At 53.7% G+C, this 16,677-nt stretch overlaps 6 protein-coding genes across 6 annotated transcripts; 2 read left to right on the top strand and 4 right to left on the bottom strand.

Moving 5' to 3' along the window:
* Window positions 1–593: 593 nt before the first annotated feature.
* Window positions 594–3,612, bottom strand: hsp80 (heat shock protein 80). The gene is made up of 3 exons (XM_956205.3): window positions 3,410–3,612; window positions 2,881–3,178; window positions 594–2,815 (listed from the first exon to the last, which is right to left on the bottom strand). The coding sequence occupies exons 2-3, from the start codon at window positions 3,142–3,144 to the stop codon at window positions 962–964; spliced, it is 2,118 nt and encodes a 705-aa protein (XP_961298.1). The 5' UTR covers window positions 3,145–3,178; window positions 3,410–3,612; the 3' UTR covers window positions 594–961.
* Window positions 3,613–5,491: 1,879 nt separating this feature from the next.
* On the top strand, window positions 5,492–7,548 carry fkr-2 (FK506 resistant-2). The gene is made up of 2 exons (XM_956203.3): window positions 5,492–6,073; window positions 6,284–7,548. Exons 1-2 carry the CDS (start codon window positions 5,833–5,835, stop codon window positions 6,568–6,570), a joined length of 528 nt encoding a protein of 175 aa, XP_961296.2. The 5' UTR covers window positions 5,492–5,832; the 3' UTR covers window positions 6,571–7,548.
* On the bottom strand, window positions 6,860–8,288 carry NCU04139 (hypothetical protein). The gene is made up of 2 exons (XM_956202.2): window positions 7,899–8,288; window positions 6,860–7,783 (listed from the first exon to the last, which is right to left on the bottom strand). Exons 1-2 carry the CDS (start codon window positions 8,059–8,061, stop codon window positions 6,873–6,875), a joined length of 1,074 nt encoding a protein of 357 aa, XP_961295.2. The 5' UTR covers window positions 8,062–8,288; the 3' UTR covers window positions 6,860–6,872.
* A 244-nt stretch (window positions 8,289–8,532) lies between these two features.
* On the top strand, window positions 8,533–10,046 carry NCU04138 (hypothetical protein). Its single transcript, XM_956201.2, has one exon. It carries the CDS (start codon window positions 8,838–8,840, stop codon window positions 9,495–9,497), a length of 660 nt encoding a protein of 219 aa, XP_961294.1. The 5' UTR covers window positions 8,533–8,837; the 3' UTR covers window positions 9,498–10,046.
* On the bottom strand, window positions 8,847–12,514 carry NCU04137 (vacuolar protein sorting-associated protein Vps5). The gene is made up of 4 exons (XM_956200.3): window positions 11,721–12,514; window positions 11,262–11,642; window positions 10,594–11,196; window positions 8,847–10,534 (listed from the first exon to the last, which is right to left on the bottom strand). The coding sequence occupies exons 1-4, from the start codon at window positions 12,324–12,326 to the stop codon at window positions 10,382–10,384; spliced, it is 1,743 nt and encodes a 580-aa protein (XP_961293.2). The 5' UTR covers window positions 12,327–12,514; the 3' UTR covers window positions 8,847–10,381.
* A 161-nt stretch (window positions 12,515–12,675) lies between these two features.
* Window positions 12,676–16,515, bottom strand: NCU04136 (transcription initiation factor TFIID subunit). The gene is made up of 4 exons (XM_956199.3): window positions 15,942–16,515; window positions 15,123–15,305; window positions 14,256–15,061; window positions 12,676–14,196 (listed from the first exon to the last, which is right to left on the bottom strand). The coding sequence occupies exons 1-4, from the start codon at window positions 16,131–16,133 to the stop codon at window positions 12,972–12,974; spliced, it is 2,406 nt and encodes an 801-aa protein (XP_961292.3). The 5' UTR covers window positions 16,134–16,515; the 3' UTR covers window positions 12,676–12,971.
* Window positions 16,516–16,677: the final 162 nt, after the last annotated feature.

The raw sequence follows: 16,677 nt of genomic DNA, 5'->3' as shown, positions 1-16,677 counted from the left end.
GAACAACTAGCTGCGTATTGGATGTACCTACCTACCTAGCATACATAGATAGAAATGGATGGCAATTTCTACCTCTCTACCTGAGCTGGTGATGCTTCGTCGACTGCACTCATCGCACAGTAACTGACGGAGGATATTGGGATATACCTACATACGTGATACACTGAAAAAGCCTCAAATAAGCCTTTCTTAATCTTATGACAGTCGCAGCCGTCCGCATTGAGTTTCAAGTGGTCGGTGTCGGGTTCTCATCCTATCGTCAACTTTTCTTTACTGAAGTGAAGTCTCGTTTACCCTCCCTCGTGCGCTATAGACGCGAGCGTGGTTGTCAACGATCTCACCGACTCTGACTTTCTTTACAGGCCCTAATTTGGTGTCCTCTCTGTTTTTTGCGAGGCATAACCCACCCCGTGACCATCACATCGCTTTGGTACACCCGTCGGACGACATAACATCTTTTCCCCCTTTGTGCCCTTTTCTCCTTCATCAGTCAAAGCACCCCACTCACTGGAGATGCTTGGTAGCAACAGGCACGAATCCAGTGTTCAAATGAGAGAGATGTTGAAGAAATGTAAATTTCTTGCTAAATTGTCGTTCTGTCAAACGCAGCCTCAGGTAGATGGGTCAGTATAGGTCTGTACCGTACCTTGTAGCTTCAAAATATCATAAGACTTCCACACCTTTACACCAGAAGTCGCAATGTTCACTGCATACACAGTTTCACGACCATGTCACATTTCACTACTTCAAGTTGCTTGTTTCTCATCCATTGCATTCATGCTCTACCTCAAGACCAGACCAAACCATGTGTTGTCATAGACTAAAGTACAGAGCCGGGGAATCTGAAAATTATGGAAAAGGCAAAAGATGCAGAAGGGTAACAAAATGCCCGTCAGTAAAACGAAAACCCAAACTCCGTCCCAAAACCTTTTTCATTAAGCTTTTGTAATCATGAAATCGTTTAGTCAACCTCCTCCATGGCGGAGTCGCCAGTCTCGGCGGCGGGAGTACCCTCAGCGGCAGCAGGGGCATCGGCAGCAGCCTCAGGCTCCTCATCGAGGTTGAGGCCGAGGGAGACGAGCTTGTGGATGCGCTCGGCGAAGCTGGCGGGCTCATCGATGGTGAAGCCGGAGACGAGAAGAGAGGTCTCATAGAGGAGCTGGACGATGGACTTGACAGTCTTGTCGTTCTCGCCATCAGTCTCAACCTTCTTCTTGAGCTCCTTGATGATGGGGCTCTTGGGCGAGATCTCGAAGGTCTTCTTGGAAGACATGTAGCTAGACATGGAGGTGTCACGGAGGGCCTGGGCCTTCATGATACGCTCCATGTTGGCGGACCAGCCGAACTGGCCAGTACGGATGGCGCAAGGAGAGCCGACGAGCTTGTGAGAGACGACGACCTTCTCGACCTTGTCACCGAGAATGTTCTTGAGGGCCTTGCAGAGATCCTCGTACTCCTTCTCCTCCTGCTCACGCTGCTTCTTCTCCTCCTCGGTTTCCTCGAGCTCGAAGTCCTTGGTGATGTCGACAAGCTTCTTGCCCTCGAACTCCTTGAGCTGAGTCATGGCGTACTCATCAATGGGGTCGACAAGGAAGAGAACCTCGAAGCCCTTCTCCTTGAGGGCGTCAAGGAAGGGAGACTTGGAGACGGCCTTGATGGACTCGCCAGTGATGTAGTAGATGTTCTTCTGGTGCTCGGGCATGCGAGCAACGTAGTCGGAGAGAGAGGTCATCTCGTCACCAGACTTGGTGGAGTGGAAGCGGAGGAGCTTGGCAAGGGCGCTGCGGTTCTGGGCATCCTCGTGGATACCAAGCTTGATGTTCTTGGAGAAGGCAGAGTAGAACTTGTCGAACTGCTCCTTGTCCTCAGCAATCTCGTTGAAGAGCTCGATGGACTTCTTGACGATGTTCTTCTTGATGACCTTCATGATCTTGTTCTGCTGGAGAGTCTCACGAGACAGGTTGAGGGGGAGATCCTCAGAGTCGACAACACCCTTGATGAAGCTGAGCCACTCGGGGACGAGGTCGGTAGCATCGTCGGTGATGAAGACGCGGCGGACGTAGAGCTTGATGTTGCTCTTGGTCTTCTTGGTCTCGAAGAGGTCGAAGGGAGCGCGCTTGGGAACGAAGAGGATGGCGCGGAACTCGAGCTGACCCTCAACGGAGAAGTGCTTGACAGCGAGGTGGTCCTCCCAGTCGTTGGAGAGGGACTTGTAGAAGGCAGCATACTCCTCCTGGGTGATGTCCTGGGGGTTGCGAGTCCAGATGGGCTTCTGCTTGTTGAGCTCCTCCTCCTCGATCTTGGTCTCCTTGATCTTCTTGACCTTCTTCTCCTTCTTCTTCTCCTCCTCCTCCTCATCAACCTCCTCGATCTTGGGCTTCTTGTCGTCACCCTCCTCGGTTACCTCCTCGGCCTCCTCGTCAGGAATCTCCTTCTCGATCTCCTTCTGGACGTGAAGGTAGATGGGGTAGGAGATAAACTCGGAGTGCTTCTTGACGACCTCCTTGATTCTGCTCTCGTTGAGGTAGTCAAGCTGCTCCTCCTTGAGGTGGAGGATGATCTTGGTACCGCGGCCAAGGGGCTCGCCCTCGGTGTCAGGTCTGATGGTGAAGGTACCACCAGCCGAAGACTCCCAGATGTACTGCTCGTCATCGTTGTGCTTGGAGACGACGGTAACTCTGTCGGCAACAAGGTAGGCAGAGTAGAAACCAACACCGAACTGACCGATCATGGAGATATCGGCACCAGCGGTGAGGGCCTCCATGAACTGCTTAGTACCGGAGCGGGCAATAGTACCAAGGTTGTTGACGAGGTCCTAAGCGTATTCAGTCAGCGCATCGTCACTTTCACAAGGCCAAGATTGATTCGAGGCAAACTTACAGCCTTGGTCATACCGATACCGGTATCGCGGATGGTGAGGGTCTTGTTCGCCTTGTCGGGGATGATGTCGATGCGGAGATCCTTGCAGGAGTCCAGCTTGCTGGGGTCCGACAGGGACTCATAGCGGATCTTGTCGAGAGCATCGGAGGCGTTGGAGATAAGCTCACGAAGGAAGATCTCCTTGTTGGAGTAAACAGTGTTGATGATGAGGGAGAGAAGCTGAGAGATCTCAGCCTGGAACTCGAAAGTCTCGGCGGTCGCCATGTTGGGCAGATTTGTGGGTGAAATGTGTGGGTATCTAGAGCAGGGTCTGTTAGCGTACACGTCCTGTGAAGGTGCCGCGACTTTATATGTGCACGATGGTTTATCTGCAATCGAAAGCGAGCAGGTGAAGGTTGTTGTCCTTGATAATTGATGACGGAGGGGAGTGAAGGAGCGAGTATAAGACGAGGCTGAAGCGGGGGAGAAGTGGAAGGAGGGGCAGTGGCCAGATACCAGAAGAGAGGCACTGGGCAGCGGGTGAACCTACCAAAAAGAGATGCAAAGAAAAAGCGCTAGTAGTGTTCTGCTCCTCCAGAAAAAGAGAGGATACTGCTGCAGGCACGAGTCGAGAGAGGAAAGAGGAAAGTTGAGATTGGATTGGGAAGACTGAGGGAACGAAGGGAAGAGCGAGAGAGGAAGAGGGCAGCAGTGGCATCTAAAATGTTCTTGCGGCCGGCCCCTGGGTCCTGGCTGTTGCCAGCAACAGAATTCGATGAGATTCTATCGTCCAGAATTCCATGGCCTTCCTCTGATTCGTTTGCGGCCGTTGCTTGCTATCCCCACATAGCCAAATTCCAGTATTTGATTGGCTGGAGGTCCGCAGGCAGAGCGCGTCTTGGCTTCCTTGCGCTTCTCTCAAGAGGCTGCAGGAGCTACCCCAGCTCGAACCCCGTCCAAATCGCTCCGCTGAGGGGCAGGTCCCTCTTCCATCCGCATTCCTCAGCTGTTGCTCCCCTATTGTTGCCATTGCCCCCCCCAATCAGCATTGGGAACTGAAATGACTCCAGAAATTACACCACGATTCTGGATTTCCAAAGAAAGCTGGAGGCGAGTCGAGATGGCAGGTGTAAAATATCCAATCAACTCCAAATCACCGGGTTCAGGAGGGGCAACCTTCACATCTGGAGCCTTCTCCATTCTATCAACATGATCTACGGATGCCTCCTGCATCCCGCGATTGGGCAGCCAATGGGCAGAACGATCCAGAATCCTCGAGGCCCCTGTTTGTCGTGTGTAGTCATGGCAAGGCTGAACGATGGGAGGCACCCCACGATCCGTCGACAACGTGCCCTCGGTGCTGCGCGTGCTAACGTCCCGACCCGTCGTCCACGATTAACCAGCCACCTAGATTTGGAGATCAGAGTTTGAGATTCTGCCTGTTTCAAGAAGCCTCTGTGATTGTGGTTTTCTGCACTAGTGTATGCGCATGGGGAAGTTCATCGGATTCGGCGAGGTCTCGACCGCTGCCATCGCGGCCAGGCATGATGGACTCGGTGTTCGTCTCTTTGTCGACCTCGTATGATCGTATCACGTCGTCTCAATCCACACATGTTTTTCGCCAACTTTTATAGCACTTGGCGGTGTGGCCTTGCTGAGCCCGGTCATTTATAGACTGCTGGCGTCCTCATTTTACCCGGTTGTCTCTTTATCTCTTTTTCATACTATTATGATACTTCAGTCTTCTGACCCTTTTGCGAAGCTCTAATCAGCAATGCTCGAGTCACCATGCCCATTTGTAGCATGCTCAGCGTCGATGTCTCTTTGTCCGGGCTTGCTGTTTTGTTCTCGTTTTGGATCGTCACATCTCGGCAAGGGAATGACCTCTAGGTCCCGAGACTGAGCTGGCTACTATGCTCGGTCTTCAACATGGACCTCACTCACCCAAGGATTATTTATTGACTTACCTTTAGCAAGATGCTGAATGATATGCTGATTTAACGACCCAAAGATCAACCAATGCGAAGCCAGAAAATATCCTCACGTCCCTCGTCATTTGACCTGTATCATAATCGACGGCACAAAGCTCCAGAGTGTAGCACGGCTTCTCACAACCACCACCACCATCACCACCACCAGGGCACGGCTTAGATCCATCGGTCGAATATTTAACCGATAAAGTGTTATCCGAGCTCTTCTCTAACCGGCTCTCCCCTCATGTACCTAATTAACATGGTCCGACCCGATCAACATGCGTGGTCGAAGGCGCAACACAACGTGCAAGCTCCATGCAGGTTGAACGGATGAAGGGAGATATGAATGACGGGAGCCCTGCACAGCGCCCCATAATGTTATGCCAAGAAGAACCCTTGCTCCTCAATGCCCCTCCATGGTTCGTGACGAGCTCTCTCGGGCTGGCAGGTACGCAGGGCAAGCTCACATTGCATTACTTGCACAGCAGCTGCAGCACTGCAGCCCTGACCCCACGGCAACAGGCGCTGGCAAGAAGAGTTGTGAGATCATTCTGAGCCGTTGATGATGGGGTTCTCCAGTCTGATCGGTGTCGAGTCCGGCGAGTAAAAGCTTAATAATGTGTGAACCAGGACGGTCCGGTTGGGAGCTCCGTGCGTGGGGCTTCAACCCACACAAGTAAGCTCTTTGAGAGGTTTATTACCTCTGGATACCTCTACCTAGAGGTAGGTTTCAAGAGGTCGAGGTCAAGCAACCTCGAGGTCGGAAAAGAACGCTGTTGGTTCCATTTTCCAGCAGTTAGTTTGCTTATACACAAACGTGCCGACCCGCGCTGTGCTGATTCTGGCATTCATTCAGTGATCTCCCTGTACATATTCCCTGATTCCCGTTCCCAGCTTGGAAGGCTCACTGCAGGATCGCTTTGCCTCCTGCCCTCCTTGCTCGTTCTGCCCCTCTCTTTCGTCCCCTTCCACTCAACAGGTTCACCAATCTAATTACGCCATGAACGGGATAAAGCTTGCGCCCCACCGCCTCAGGGTCGTCGCTCCTCGTCTTTCCCTCCTCCGCCCCTCGTTCCTCTTTTCTGTGCCCAAGATTCTGAACTCTCTCCCGTACACCACTCCTCAAACAAACCCAAAACACCACTTCACCACCACATCCAGCAAGATGACTATTCCCCAGCTTGACGGTCTTCAGATCGAGGTCCAGCAGGAGGGCCAGGGCACCCGTGAGACCCGTCGCGGTAAGTGTAACCACCTCGGTTGTACCTGGAGCTAGGTCTAGCTCTGGTGTGCAATTTTCCGCTTCTGCCTTGACGCACCGTCTGAATCTGGCCCTGATTGCACATATCTGAACTATGAGCGCCTTACATTGAGCCCTTTGCACTACGCAAACCAGCAAGCGAGCGCCTGAGGTGTGAAGTAAACGTGCTGACTTAAATCTCTCCCAATAGGCGACAACGTCGACGTCCACTACAAGGGTGTCCTCACCAGCGGTAAGAAGTTCGACGCTAGCTACGACCGTGGCGAGCCTCTCAACTTCACCGTTGGCCAGGGCCAGGTCATCAAGGGCTGGGATGAGGGTCTCCTCGGCATGAAGATTGGCGAGAAGCGCAAGCTCACTATCGCCCCTCACCTCGCCTACGGCAACCGCGCCGTCGGTGGCATCATCCCCGCCAACTCCACCCTCATCTTCGAGACCGAGCTCGTCGGTATCAAGGGTGTCCAGAAGGGCGAGTAAATGGATCACTTACAAATGCATCTATAGCTCTGGGATACAGGCGGATTAACGGGTCAATGGAAGATCATTTTCGGCGTTATGTCTCTTACCGGTGCTGACTCGCCCTGAGCGCTTCTCGAGTCGCGATTGGGGCTGGACAGATACTATTTGAGGGTCATATTTAGGGAGGAAACGTTCGCATAAAACAGACCGCGTTGGCTGCCTACCTACTTGCTTTGCAATCCTCCGAGTGCCCCTAGTGATGAGTACAGGCCGCCCATGCCGTATTGGTTCACACATTGACTTGCGTTTCGGTTGTTTGGTTAAGAGTTTGTTAGTTCGGGAAGTGTACTAATCCTACTACTAGCGTTCTTCACAGGCTCGTCCTCGTGAGTACTCCTAACTGGACCATGCAGCGGCACTATACAGTTCCCTAACTGTCTATACCTTCTGTCGGCATACACTAGTCCGAACTGTGATCCGTCTATACCCTTTCCTTCGGACTTCTCCAGTTCAGCAGGATCCAACGAGTCCACCTCTTCCCCTTCTTCTGTACCGCGCTTAACGCCAAGCCCCTCGACAATCTCCTCGACCTCTCCCAGCACAATAACGTGATCCCGGACGGGGACGAAGCCCGCCATAGGCTCCTCCAATACCCTGCACTTCATTATATAGAGCACACCGTCCCCATCCAGTAGGGGTGCCTCTCCATCGTCCCTACGCACATCCATCGCCTCACGGTTGGCAACCACACACCCGCATTCACTCTCCAGCCCTCTGAACACCTTTTCTGGCCCTTCGCTGTTTCCCCTGGTCATCCAGTCCGCAATCGCCGCGCCCGCGATGTCATCTGTAAGGATATGGATATTGAACCGCCTGCTGGCGCGCAATGCGTCCAGTGTCCGGGACAAATGGTTGATGTTGAAGCTGACAATGGGCGAGGGGGAAAGGCCGAGGCAGGTGAGAGAGGACATGGTCATGCCGCGCATGGTCGGCTTATGAGGCTTGTGCGACTGCAAGGAATGGCTATGCGTATGTGTATCGGTAGAGGTGCATACTACAACGGAATGTGGGAAGAGGCGCATAAGGGAACGGGTTCGTTCGGCGATCGGGGAGAGCTCCTTATGGGCGGGGCCGAGTGGATGATGTGGTCGATTTGGGGGAGATGGTGGTTTGGGGTCGGTTATTGTCCATTCTCGGGCATGGATGTGACTGGTGTGGATGGCTCGACAAACTGTTGGGTAGATTCATGAGTTAGTCTAAGCTAAGCTCGTTTGTTTTTCAAAGTACGGATGCCATGGGTCAGATCAAATCAATTTTTCGAATTCGTATATGTCATGCGCACTTACAGAGTTGATATGTTCTGGCGTGCTGTCCAGCAGCAACTCGCCATTGTGCTGCTGCCGTCATGATCCTGATTGACGGTTTCTGTGACTGCACCGGGTAGATGCCATTGCGATTGCAGATATGCGCTTGCTCGGCAGTGAAGCCCAAGACCCGGCGACCGCTCATCTCAGACCCATTTAGCGGCTTCGCGGAAAGCCAATTGAAAAAGATTGACAGTCTCTGGAAGGCTGGCGATGATGTTGTTGACAAGAGATGAATCGCGCAAAAGTTCCTTCCATGTGCCAACGTTCGGTGCTATCTCAAGCTATCCCCCGACACTACCCAAAATTCGGCCCTGGCACTGACGCACTTCAGCGGGCATGGGCCCCTGGACACCGCGCCTGACGCCCCTGACAGGTTGGCTTCAAGGCAAATGCGCTTAACAAGATCTCATCTTATCTGGGATCGGCCCCGCCGGGCAGCCGCGGTCGGGTGTTTCCAAGAAGCCAGGGCGGGACCAAAGAGCTCGCTTCGTTCCTTCCCCGGACTTCAAGGTACACCATACCTAAGATCGATGTGCCTGCCGGCCGATAACGATAGCGCTTGATGGCCAAATAGCCCGCCGTAACAATTTTTGTCTCTGCTGATCCACCCACCCGTCCCGGTCCCGCGACTAGCAGCGCTTCAGCCAGACCACCACCACCACCCGAGTCCGAGTCCCCGCGGCGCGAATCTCGATATCCCGTTTCCACGCCTCCGGCCGCCGTCCACCCTACGACCCGACCCCCGATACGAACCGTTTTCTCTCCCGTCCTCCGACGTGCCCGCGGTTCGCCCATCACCACGACGCCTGATTAACTTCACTGGCGACGACGACGGACCATACCTCAACAACCCATATACAAAAAAAAAACGAAGATACCTATCCTATAATACAACAAAACAACAAGAACCGCCAAAAAATGTCATCAAAACTCCCCACCACCCTCCTCCGCCGCCCTTCGGCCCTCCCCTCCACCACCACATACACCGCCTACTCGGCCTCTCGTCCAACGCCGCCATCATGCACCGCCCACGGTGCCCAAGGTCAACAAATCCGTAACGCAACCTTTGTCCCCCGCCACCGTCGCCCTTACCAATTCACCCAGCTGGTCCAGCTCTCCGACGGCAGCACCTTCACGGTACGCACCACCATGCCTACGGCCCTGTACAAGAGCGCCAAGGACAGCCGCAACCACCTGCTGTGGCAACCCTCCGACAAGTCGCTCAAGAACGTCGAGCTGGACGAGGCCGGTAAGCTGGCCGCCTTCCGCGAGAGATATGGTCGCGGGTGGGATCTGGATGCGAAGATGACGCCGGAGGAGGAGGCTGCTGCTGCTGCTGCTCTTGCGGCTGGTGGTGGTGCTGGTGTTCCTGGTGGCAAGGCTGCCAAGAAGGCGGCTGAGGAGGCGTTGTTGGCTAAGAAGAAGAAGGAGGAGGAAGAGGCCGCCAAGAAGGCTGCTGAGGCTGAAGAGGCTGATCCCTTCGACTCTTTGACGGATTTGATCAGTGGGTATGCTACGGAGAACATGAACCCTGGGTTGAATTTCAAGGAAACTCGTCATTATGGCAAGAAGAAGTAAATGGAGGGGGTGATTTGTTGGGCGGTGGGTGATGGAATGTTTGTGGGGGAGGCGTTGAGGTTATCTTAGACTCAAGACACCCGAAGAAACCCCGAAAGATGCCCAAGGCATCCTGGCCGTCTGAGTGGGAAGTGGTTCACTTTCCATTCCTTCTGACCCCTGGGACCCCTTCACCTTGTATCTTTATATCGACCGTTCCGCCGCGGAGGACGAGGATGTTTGCCCGGTCATTGCTGCTGCTTGATCACTTCGGAGGGTAGTGTATCATCAGGTGCCGCGCCAAGGCCATCGAGGACGCGGGAAGGCAGATCTGTACAAATAGACATGGAATTTGGGAGGAGGAATGGAAGACTCGTTTGTGGGGGCCGAGTATCACAGAAAGTGTATGGATAAGAGGTTTCAAAAATTTGAATATTCAGTGCGCCCATCCCGTTTTGTTATCATATGCTTGCTCCTAGCAAATAAATGTTATGTACGATACACTCGGCATCCCTATCATGGACAGTACAAGCTTCTTCAAGAACTCCAATGCACAACGTGTTGCAATCGCTCTGTAAACCATCGTCATTATATCTGTATTCATGTGCTAAGGTGGATACGGGGGCTGCTAACTCCTATGCTTCCTGTCTTTCTGTTAGCCCCGACAACAGGCTGGTGCTCCTGCAATGTCACTATCCTCCCAAGCGCGGCGCCCGGACCAGGAGTTATTTATGTCTCTGTGGCCGTCTGTGGGACTGTTCTAGCTTCGCCCTCTCCTAAAACCACGACCATGCACTATCCGCTTTCTTATAGTCTGGAATCCTTTTTGCTTGGTTCGTGCGGTCGGTTAGGTTCGATGGCGAAGTGGTCCTCGCCGACTGGTCATTTCCCACAAGACCACGATCCTAATCGGAGTCATCGTCGATCCTCGCCCGAGCTCGATCCACCGCCGTGTCACCGGCAGGCTTGTTCGCTTGGACGACCGGAGGACGATAGAACACGGTCTCGTCGTCCTCGGCATCGAGCTGCATGAGGAAGGTCTCCCACTTCTCGATCAACTGAGTAAGAAAGTTAGTAAACAGTTGCGTTTCATTTTGGTGTCAAGGGGGAAACATACCTCCTTCTGAGCCTCAACGGCACTTTCCAAGAAGGTCTCAACACCCGACTTGAAGTCCTCAACCTTCTCCCTCTCGAACCTGTCCAGCTCAGCGCGCATCAGACGGCCCATGTCCTCAAACAACAAGCGCGCCTGATGCACCTTGCGTTCAGCATCCGCCACCTCGGCATTAACTTGGTTCAGGCGGTCCTGCTGACTCTTGCCTTGCCTCAAGAGCTTGTCCTGGCTAGCCTTTCGCTTCTGCAATTCTGATTCGGCGCTGTGCCAGCTATAGAACGCCTTCTGGCGCTGCGAGAAGGCCTGCTTGACACTGCCAATAAGACGGATGTACTCTTCGATGATGATACCGAAGGTGAGCACATCCTGTTGGGCTTGGCGGTCATACACATCTCTAATGGTAAGCTGCAACTCCGAGAGCGCGTCGAGAGGGCCGGAGAGAGTAGGCGACAGTTCCACGGTCGAGAGAGCATGGAGAGAGGCCGAGAACTCGCCAGCAGCCTCCGCCATCGCTTTGCGCTGCGCGACCATGCTGTCCATGGCCTTCAGAAGGCCCTTGAGTTGGTTCTCGAGAGCATCAAGGTAGACTCTGCGATCATGGAACCACTACAAGCATCCATCGTTAGCACTGTCTTTAGCACGCAACCCCCAGGGAGGAAGTCACAACTCACATCATCCTGCTCCACGAACTTGTTCCCGCTTCCAACACTGATACCAAACGTGCTCAGCACGCCCTTGCTCTCGCCCAAGTGTGGCTCCTTGCGCTCCTTGTGCTTGACATCGATGTTGAACGCCTCGCTCTCCAAGAACAGTTTGAGATCGGCATCGTGCTGCAACGTCGGATGGGCGGCTGTCTTGTTAAGCATCTTTTCCAGAGCGGCGCGTCGCGCCTCGACAAAGTTGCTTTCGAACCGGCCCACCGCCTGCTTCTCGGGCGGAGGAGGCACCACCACGCCCGGGTTGTTGGCGTGTAGCGTGTTGTAGAGCCATAGAAAATCGCGATACCGCCGCTTGACTTCAAACTCGGGCTGCTTGTAGGCTTTTGATGTCGTCTTAAGTTGTTCGGTTGTGGTTAGCACATCTGTAGTTCCAAAGATAGGGGAATACGAGGGTATCTCGACGTTCCGTACCTTTGTCCTCACAGAGTAAACTATATGACTGCTAGTCAAATCGCCAACCTTGTGCGGATCGCCGACAGAGATATGGAACGTTGGGTTCGCCGCCTGCTCTATACTGACGCTCGGCTGCATCGACGTGCGCACCGGGCTTGGCAGGGCAGGCGGTACCGGCGGCGGCTGCCTTGGCCCGCTCGAACTATCATTGTATAGCTCCTCCTCCTCGATGCGGTGCGGGTCGGAGGGTCCACCGCCGGGCCTCCTGGCGCCGCTGCCGATCTGATTCGGACCTCCGGACAATGTCGTCCTCAAGGGTAGCTGCTCCTTAAGAGGCGGCTGAGGGGGGGCAAGCGGGGTGTCAGTGGCCGTAGGGGTGCTGGCACCTAGAGGACCAAGCGGATCGTCCTTGACGGCCTCGAGACGGGTTGGTTGGGCGACCAGGCGACGGGGTGTCAGGCGCGAGGGTCGGCTGCTGCTCGTGTTGGCTGACGGCGTCAGGGTTGACGATGTGGACGGGGCGGCGGTGCTGTCGGCGGGCGCCGTGTCATCGGACTGGGGAACTGTAGAGGAGCTGTTGTTGCTCTCGCCGCCGATGGCGCTGTCGGCCCAGGGATCCTCCATTGCGCAGCTCCTGCTTGTAGGATTCTCAACCGAAAGATGGATTCAAGGAATATACACGATAATAAGACGCACAAAATCACCAGCAGTGGTATGAAGGCCGGTACTAGTAGTATGGAAGCTCCAAGGAACGTATACCATAGAGACGGGTATAGGTAGGTATGGATGGTGAGTGGACTGTTGAATGGGAACTTGTAATGGAGTGCGCTAACCTGGTCGCCTAGGCAGGTGCATCGTCAGCGGCCAAGCTCCCCGTCGCCCAAAGCAGCTGCGGGGCGCTCGGGCCAATTGACGTCGTTTCACCACCTCTTCCAGGTTACTAGTAACAGCGGGTGAAGCTATTCAAACAAAACACTGGAACTGCTAAGGTTTGTTGTTGACTTCTGAGTTCTTCGCTTGATTTTATTAAATACAATTTCTCGGCTCGAAGGTATCACTGAACTAATGATTCCCAACCATTTGGACCCTTTTTCGCGAACCGGAACTCCTGGATCGCCAACACCTTTCGACCGCATGAGTACATGCGACCCATTTCAACCGTCATTGATCAAGGCCAAACAACCTGATATACGTTGGAAAACAAGACCTTTCCTGCCAATATTGCCATGACTCCCTGGGTTCCTACAAGGACCGCTGATCCTGAACCTCCTAACGCTCAGGATCATAGCATCCGCCCGCAACCACCAGGTTCATTCTTGTAAACTGCACCTTCAAAACAGGAGTTTTCTTCGTCGCGAACGCGCTGATTTGATCAGGTGTGATCTGCACCTCCTTGCCCTTCTTCTTCCCTGTGACCGCACCACTGCTGCCATTAGCGCTGCCGCTAGCGGTGCCAGTGTTGCCGGTAGCATTAGCAGCAGCTGCTGGTGTAGCCGCAGAACCAGTGCCACCCACGGTAATCGAATTGCCGTTGGGACCTCCGCCAGACGCCACGGCGATACTGTCGCCACTCGCGGCACCATCCGCCTGTTGACCAGATGCGCCTCCTCCAACCGCCGCACCGCTACTCGTGATAGCAAGCTGGCTGCTCTTGCTGGGATCGGCCGGCAACTCCACGTCCCACAGCCTCACGGTGCCATCCAAGCCTCCTGACACGAGCACGTTCGACTCGGCACTGAAGCTTAGTGACGGAATACCACCCTTGCCGTGGCCGCGGCACCGCTTGATACGCGCGCCCTTGGCAATATCCCAGAAGAAAATGTTTCCACCCGTATCGGCGCTGGCGAGGATCTTTCCGTTCGGCGCGCATTGCAGCGCGCTGATGTAGTCCGTGTGGCCCGTGAAGATGCGGACGCAATTGCCTGTCACTACCGACCACATGCGGATGGACTTGTCGGTGTCGTCGGATGCCGAGAAGATGTACGTTCCGTTCGGGTGCCACGCGATTGCTGAGATAGGCGTATCATGTCCGACCATAATGCGCAGTGCAGAGGCTCTATCTTGCGCGAACACGCGGACGGTCTTGTCCCAGCCGCCAGTCGCGAAGTAATGGCCGTGAGGACCCCAAAGAACGCGGAAGACGGGACCATCGTGGGCCTTGTAGATGCATAGACATGCCCAGTGGTCGAGGGACCAAAGGCGGACTTGACCGTCCGCCGAGCATGATACAAGTAGCTTGGTGCTCGTATCAGGCTTGGCCCCGTCGGCTTCCGGGAAGACATTACGGTCCAGGTTGGCAATGGAATCCGAGAAAGACACGCCGTAGACCGGACCGGAGTGGCCGATCAGCTTCCGGTTGTTGACTTGTAGATCCTTCTCGCTGGCTACAGATGATCTTAATGGCTTTCCGTTCATAGACCAGACGCGGATATAAGAGTCCATAGTTCCGACAGCCACGAGCTCGTGATCGTTGGAAAAGTCCATACATGAAACGCTAAGAAGAAAATAGTCAGCATGATAGAGCCGCACCGAAGAACATGTGCGAAAACTTACCTCCCCAAGCTGTTATGGAACGTGAACATGCAGGCCGAGACAGGAACACCCGCACCGCCAGTCCGACCCTCTATCTTGAACCGGTCCCGATTTTCTCGAACTTTTTGCATCTCCATTACGACGTCCCTGGCTCGAGATGGTGGAAGAGGGAGGTCTGTTCTCGAGGGAGCGTCGGCACTCTCTTCTCGCTTGATCCGCTGGTCGAACTCCTCCACGAGTGTAGACCTGCCCTCTACAGGTGGATGTCGCTGGTCCTCGTCCTCAAGTTCTGCGCGTACGTCTTCTCGCAATTCAGGTTCCATTGGAAGAGGGCCGAGCTTCAGCGGTGCTGATGAGTCGAGAACGTCTCTGTTTGTAACACCGGTGAAAACACCAGGAATGCCTTCGAGCTGGTCAATCTCATCAAGATCTAGATTATGAGCTCGTCGGTAGATAGCCTCAAAGCTGAATGGCTCAATGGGCCCCCTTGCGCTGACGTCTACCTGGCAGAAGGTTTGGAGGATAAATGTGATTGTTGAGCCGCCAGCATCCGCCTCGCGCTCGAGAAAGTGGAAGAGGTTGCCAGAAAGTGACTGGTTGAGCGGGATTCGATACTTGTTCTCTCGGTAGAGTTTGATTGTTTGGTTTTCGCGAATATGTTGTGGAAGGGTGACAGTCGTAAACAGGTCTAACGCCTCACGATGGACAGCGTCAAAATGAGGTCGTAGTGTTGCCAGGTAGTGCTTTGCTTCTTCCACATACCCCGTGGAAACGAGCTCGATGTAGGAGTAAACGAAGACAGGCCACAAGAGCTTCCTTAGCTCGAACTATTGCTTGTCAGCATCACTGCCACGGATCATTTGGATGCTCGCCTTCGTCGTCTCTTACCTTGTAGATGTCCAAATTATTCTCGATCCAATCTCGGAGCAAGATGAACGCCTTTAAGTACTTTCGCGGTCCGTTCTCCTCGTTACGCTGCGCGGGCCTGCCGTCAGGCCCGAGGTGGGCTGTTTCTTGACGGAAAACGGCTTCGGTCTTGGTGAACCCTTTCTTCTTAAGGTAATCCGTAACCTGTGCGTCGTTAGTTGGATGTTTAACACGATAGAGCTCCATCACAGCTTGGGTCGGCAGATGAGAAAAGCGGAGAGGCGAATGTGGAGGAGGCGAGTGATGGGCAAATCGTGGAGTCATGATTAGATATGGATAGACGTAATGTTTTCTCGTTACCGCAAGTTACCAAAATGTTGAGGGCAGGGGAAAGCGAAAAGAGATGATGTGTTGTGTTGTGATGTGACGATGATAATGAGCTTGATTCTGTAGTAGTAACGAAGGAGAAAAAACGTAAACCAGGCAACTTAGAGTTACTAGACGGGTGTGCTGGTGAACGAAATCTGAAGTGAATCTGAAATGAACTTTATGGGAAGCCCCATGAATATGAATGAGCGCCAAGGCACGGCCGGCCAACATGCCGTGTGCCTGCCCATTATGAAGAAACAAAAAAACAAAAAGAAATACGGTGATGGTTGGGAAAGTTCATGACTTGTACTTGTACATGTAGAGGTTCTGTAGAAAGAGGAGGGGCAGAAGGAAGCGAGGAGAGATGAAGCTCATAGAAATTCCATGAGCTGGTACATCTTGAACAAGGCTATAAAACATTGATAGGTAAAACATGGGGCAGGTGGAATCAAACACTCAACAAGGACTCACTATCTGATTCAAATTCTGAGGTGTGGGCGCCGTACTGCTCGTCGAGGTCGTCCCTGCAGCTCCTGTTCCTCCTGTGCCTCCCGTCGTTGGCGCACCACCAGTAGTAGACTGAGGTTGTTGATGTTGTTGGCCACCGCCATATGTGGCCCCTCCCGGCGCCTGGCCGGTGTTTGCTGGTGGGGGATTGGACATGATGTGTGAGATGCCTTTTTCTCGAACGGCTACGTATATCGTATGCTTTGTCTATACAACAGGTGCAAAATCGAGCCTCAATGACTCCGGTGGCGTGTATGGTTCTTGTTGTATCGATGTGGCTTTCTTAGTAAGTGGGTGGTAAAGGATGAGGAGGACGTCGACGCGTGTGGCAGATGATGGTAGAGTCTTGATCCAGCTCCTGTGAATCCGGTGCTATATAGTTCGTTCGTAATGGGTATACTCTGACTTCGAGAACGATCTTGGCTGCCTGTATAATGATAGCGTCTGTTTTACGGGAAAGGGCGAGATTGATAATGAGGCTCAAGAAAAGACGGAGATGACGAGGTCCAGGTCAGTGCCCGTCCAAGTGGAAGTGGAAGGACGGCATTTGCCGAGCGAGGACGTCGCGAACAGTCGAACAGTGGACCATTTAGCGCGTCTGTCTAGCGCCTGATCCGTGCTTTGCTGCAGGCACGCTGGACCTTGGCACTTGCAGGTCCCGGAATTTACCCCACGTTTCGTTCATGTTGTCCGTCAAGGT

This window comes from Neurospora crassa, linkage group V (assembly GCF_000182925.2).
Source record: "Neurospora crassa OR74A linkage group V, whole genome shotgun sequence".
NCBI lineage: Eukaryota > Fungi > Ascomycota > Sordariomycetes > Sordariales > Sordariaceae > Neurospora > Neurospora crassa.
The sequence above is the reverse complement of the archived record's forward strand: the minus strand, read 5'-3'. Positions and strand labels throughout refer to the sequence as shown.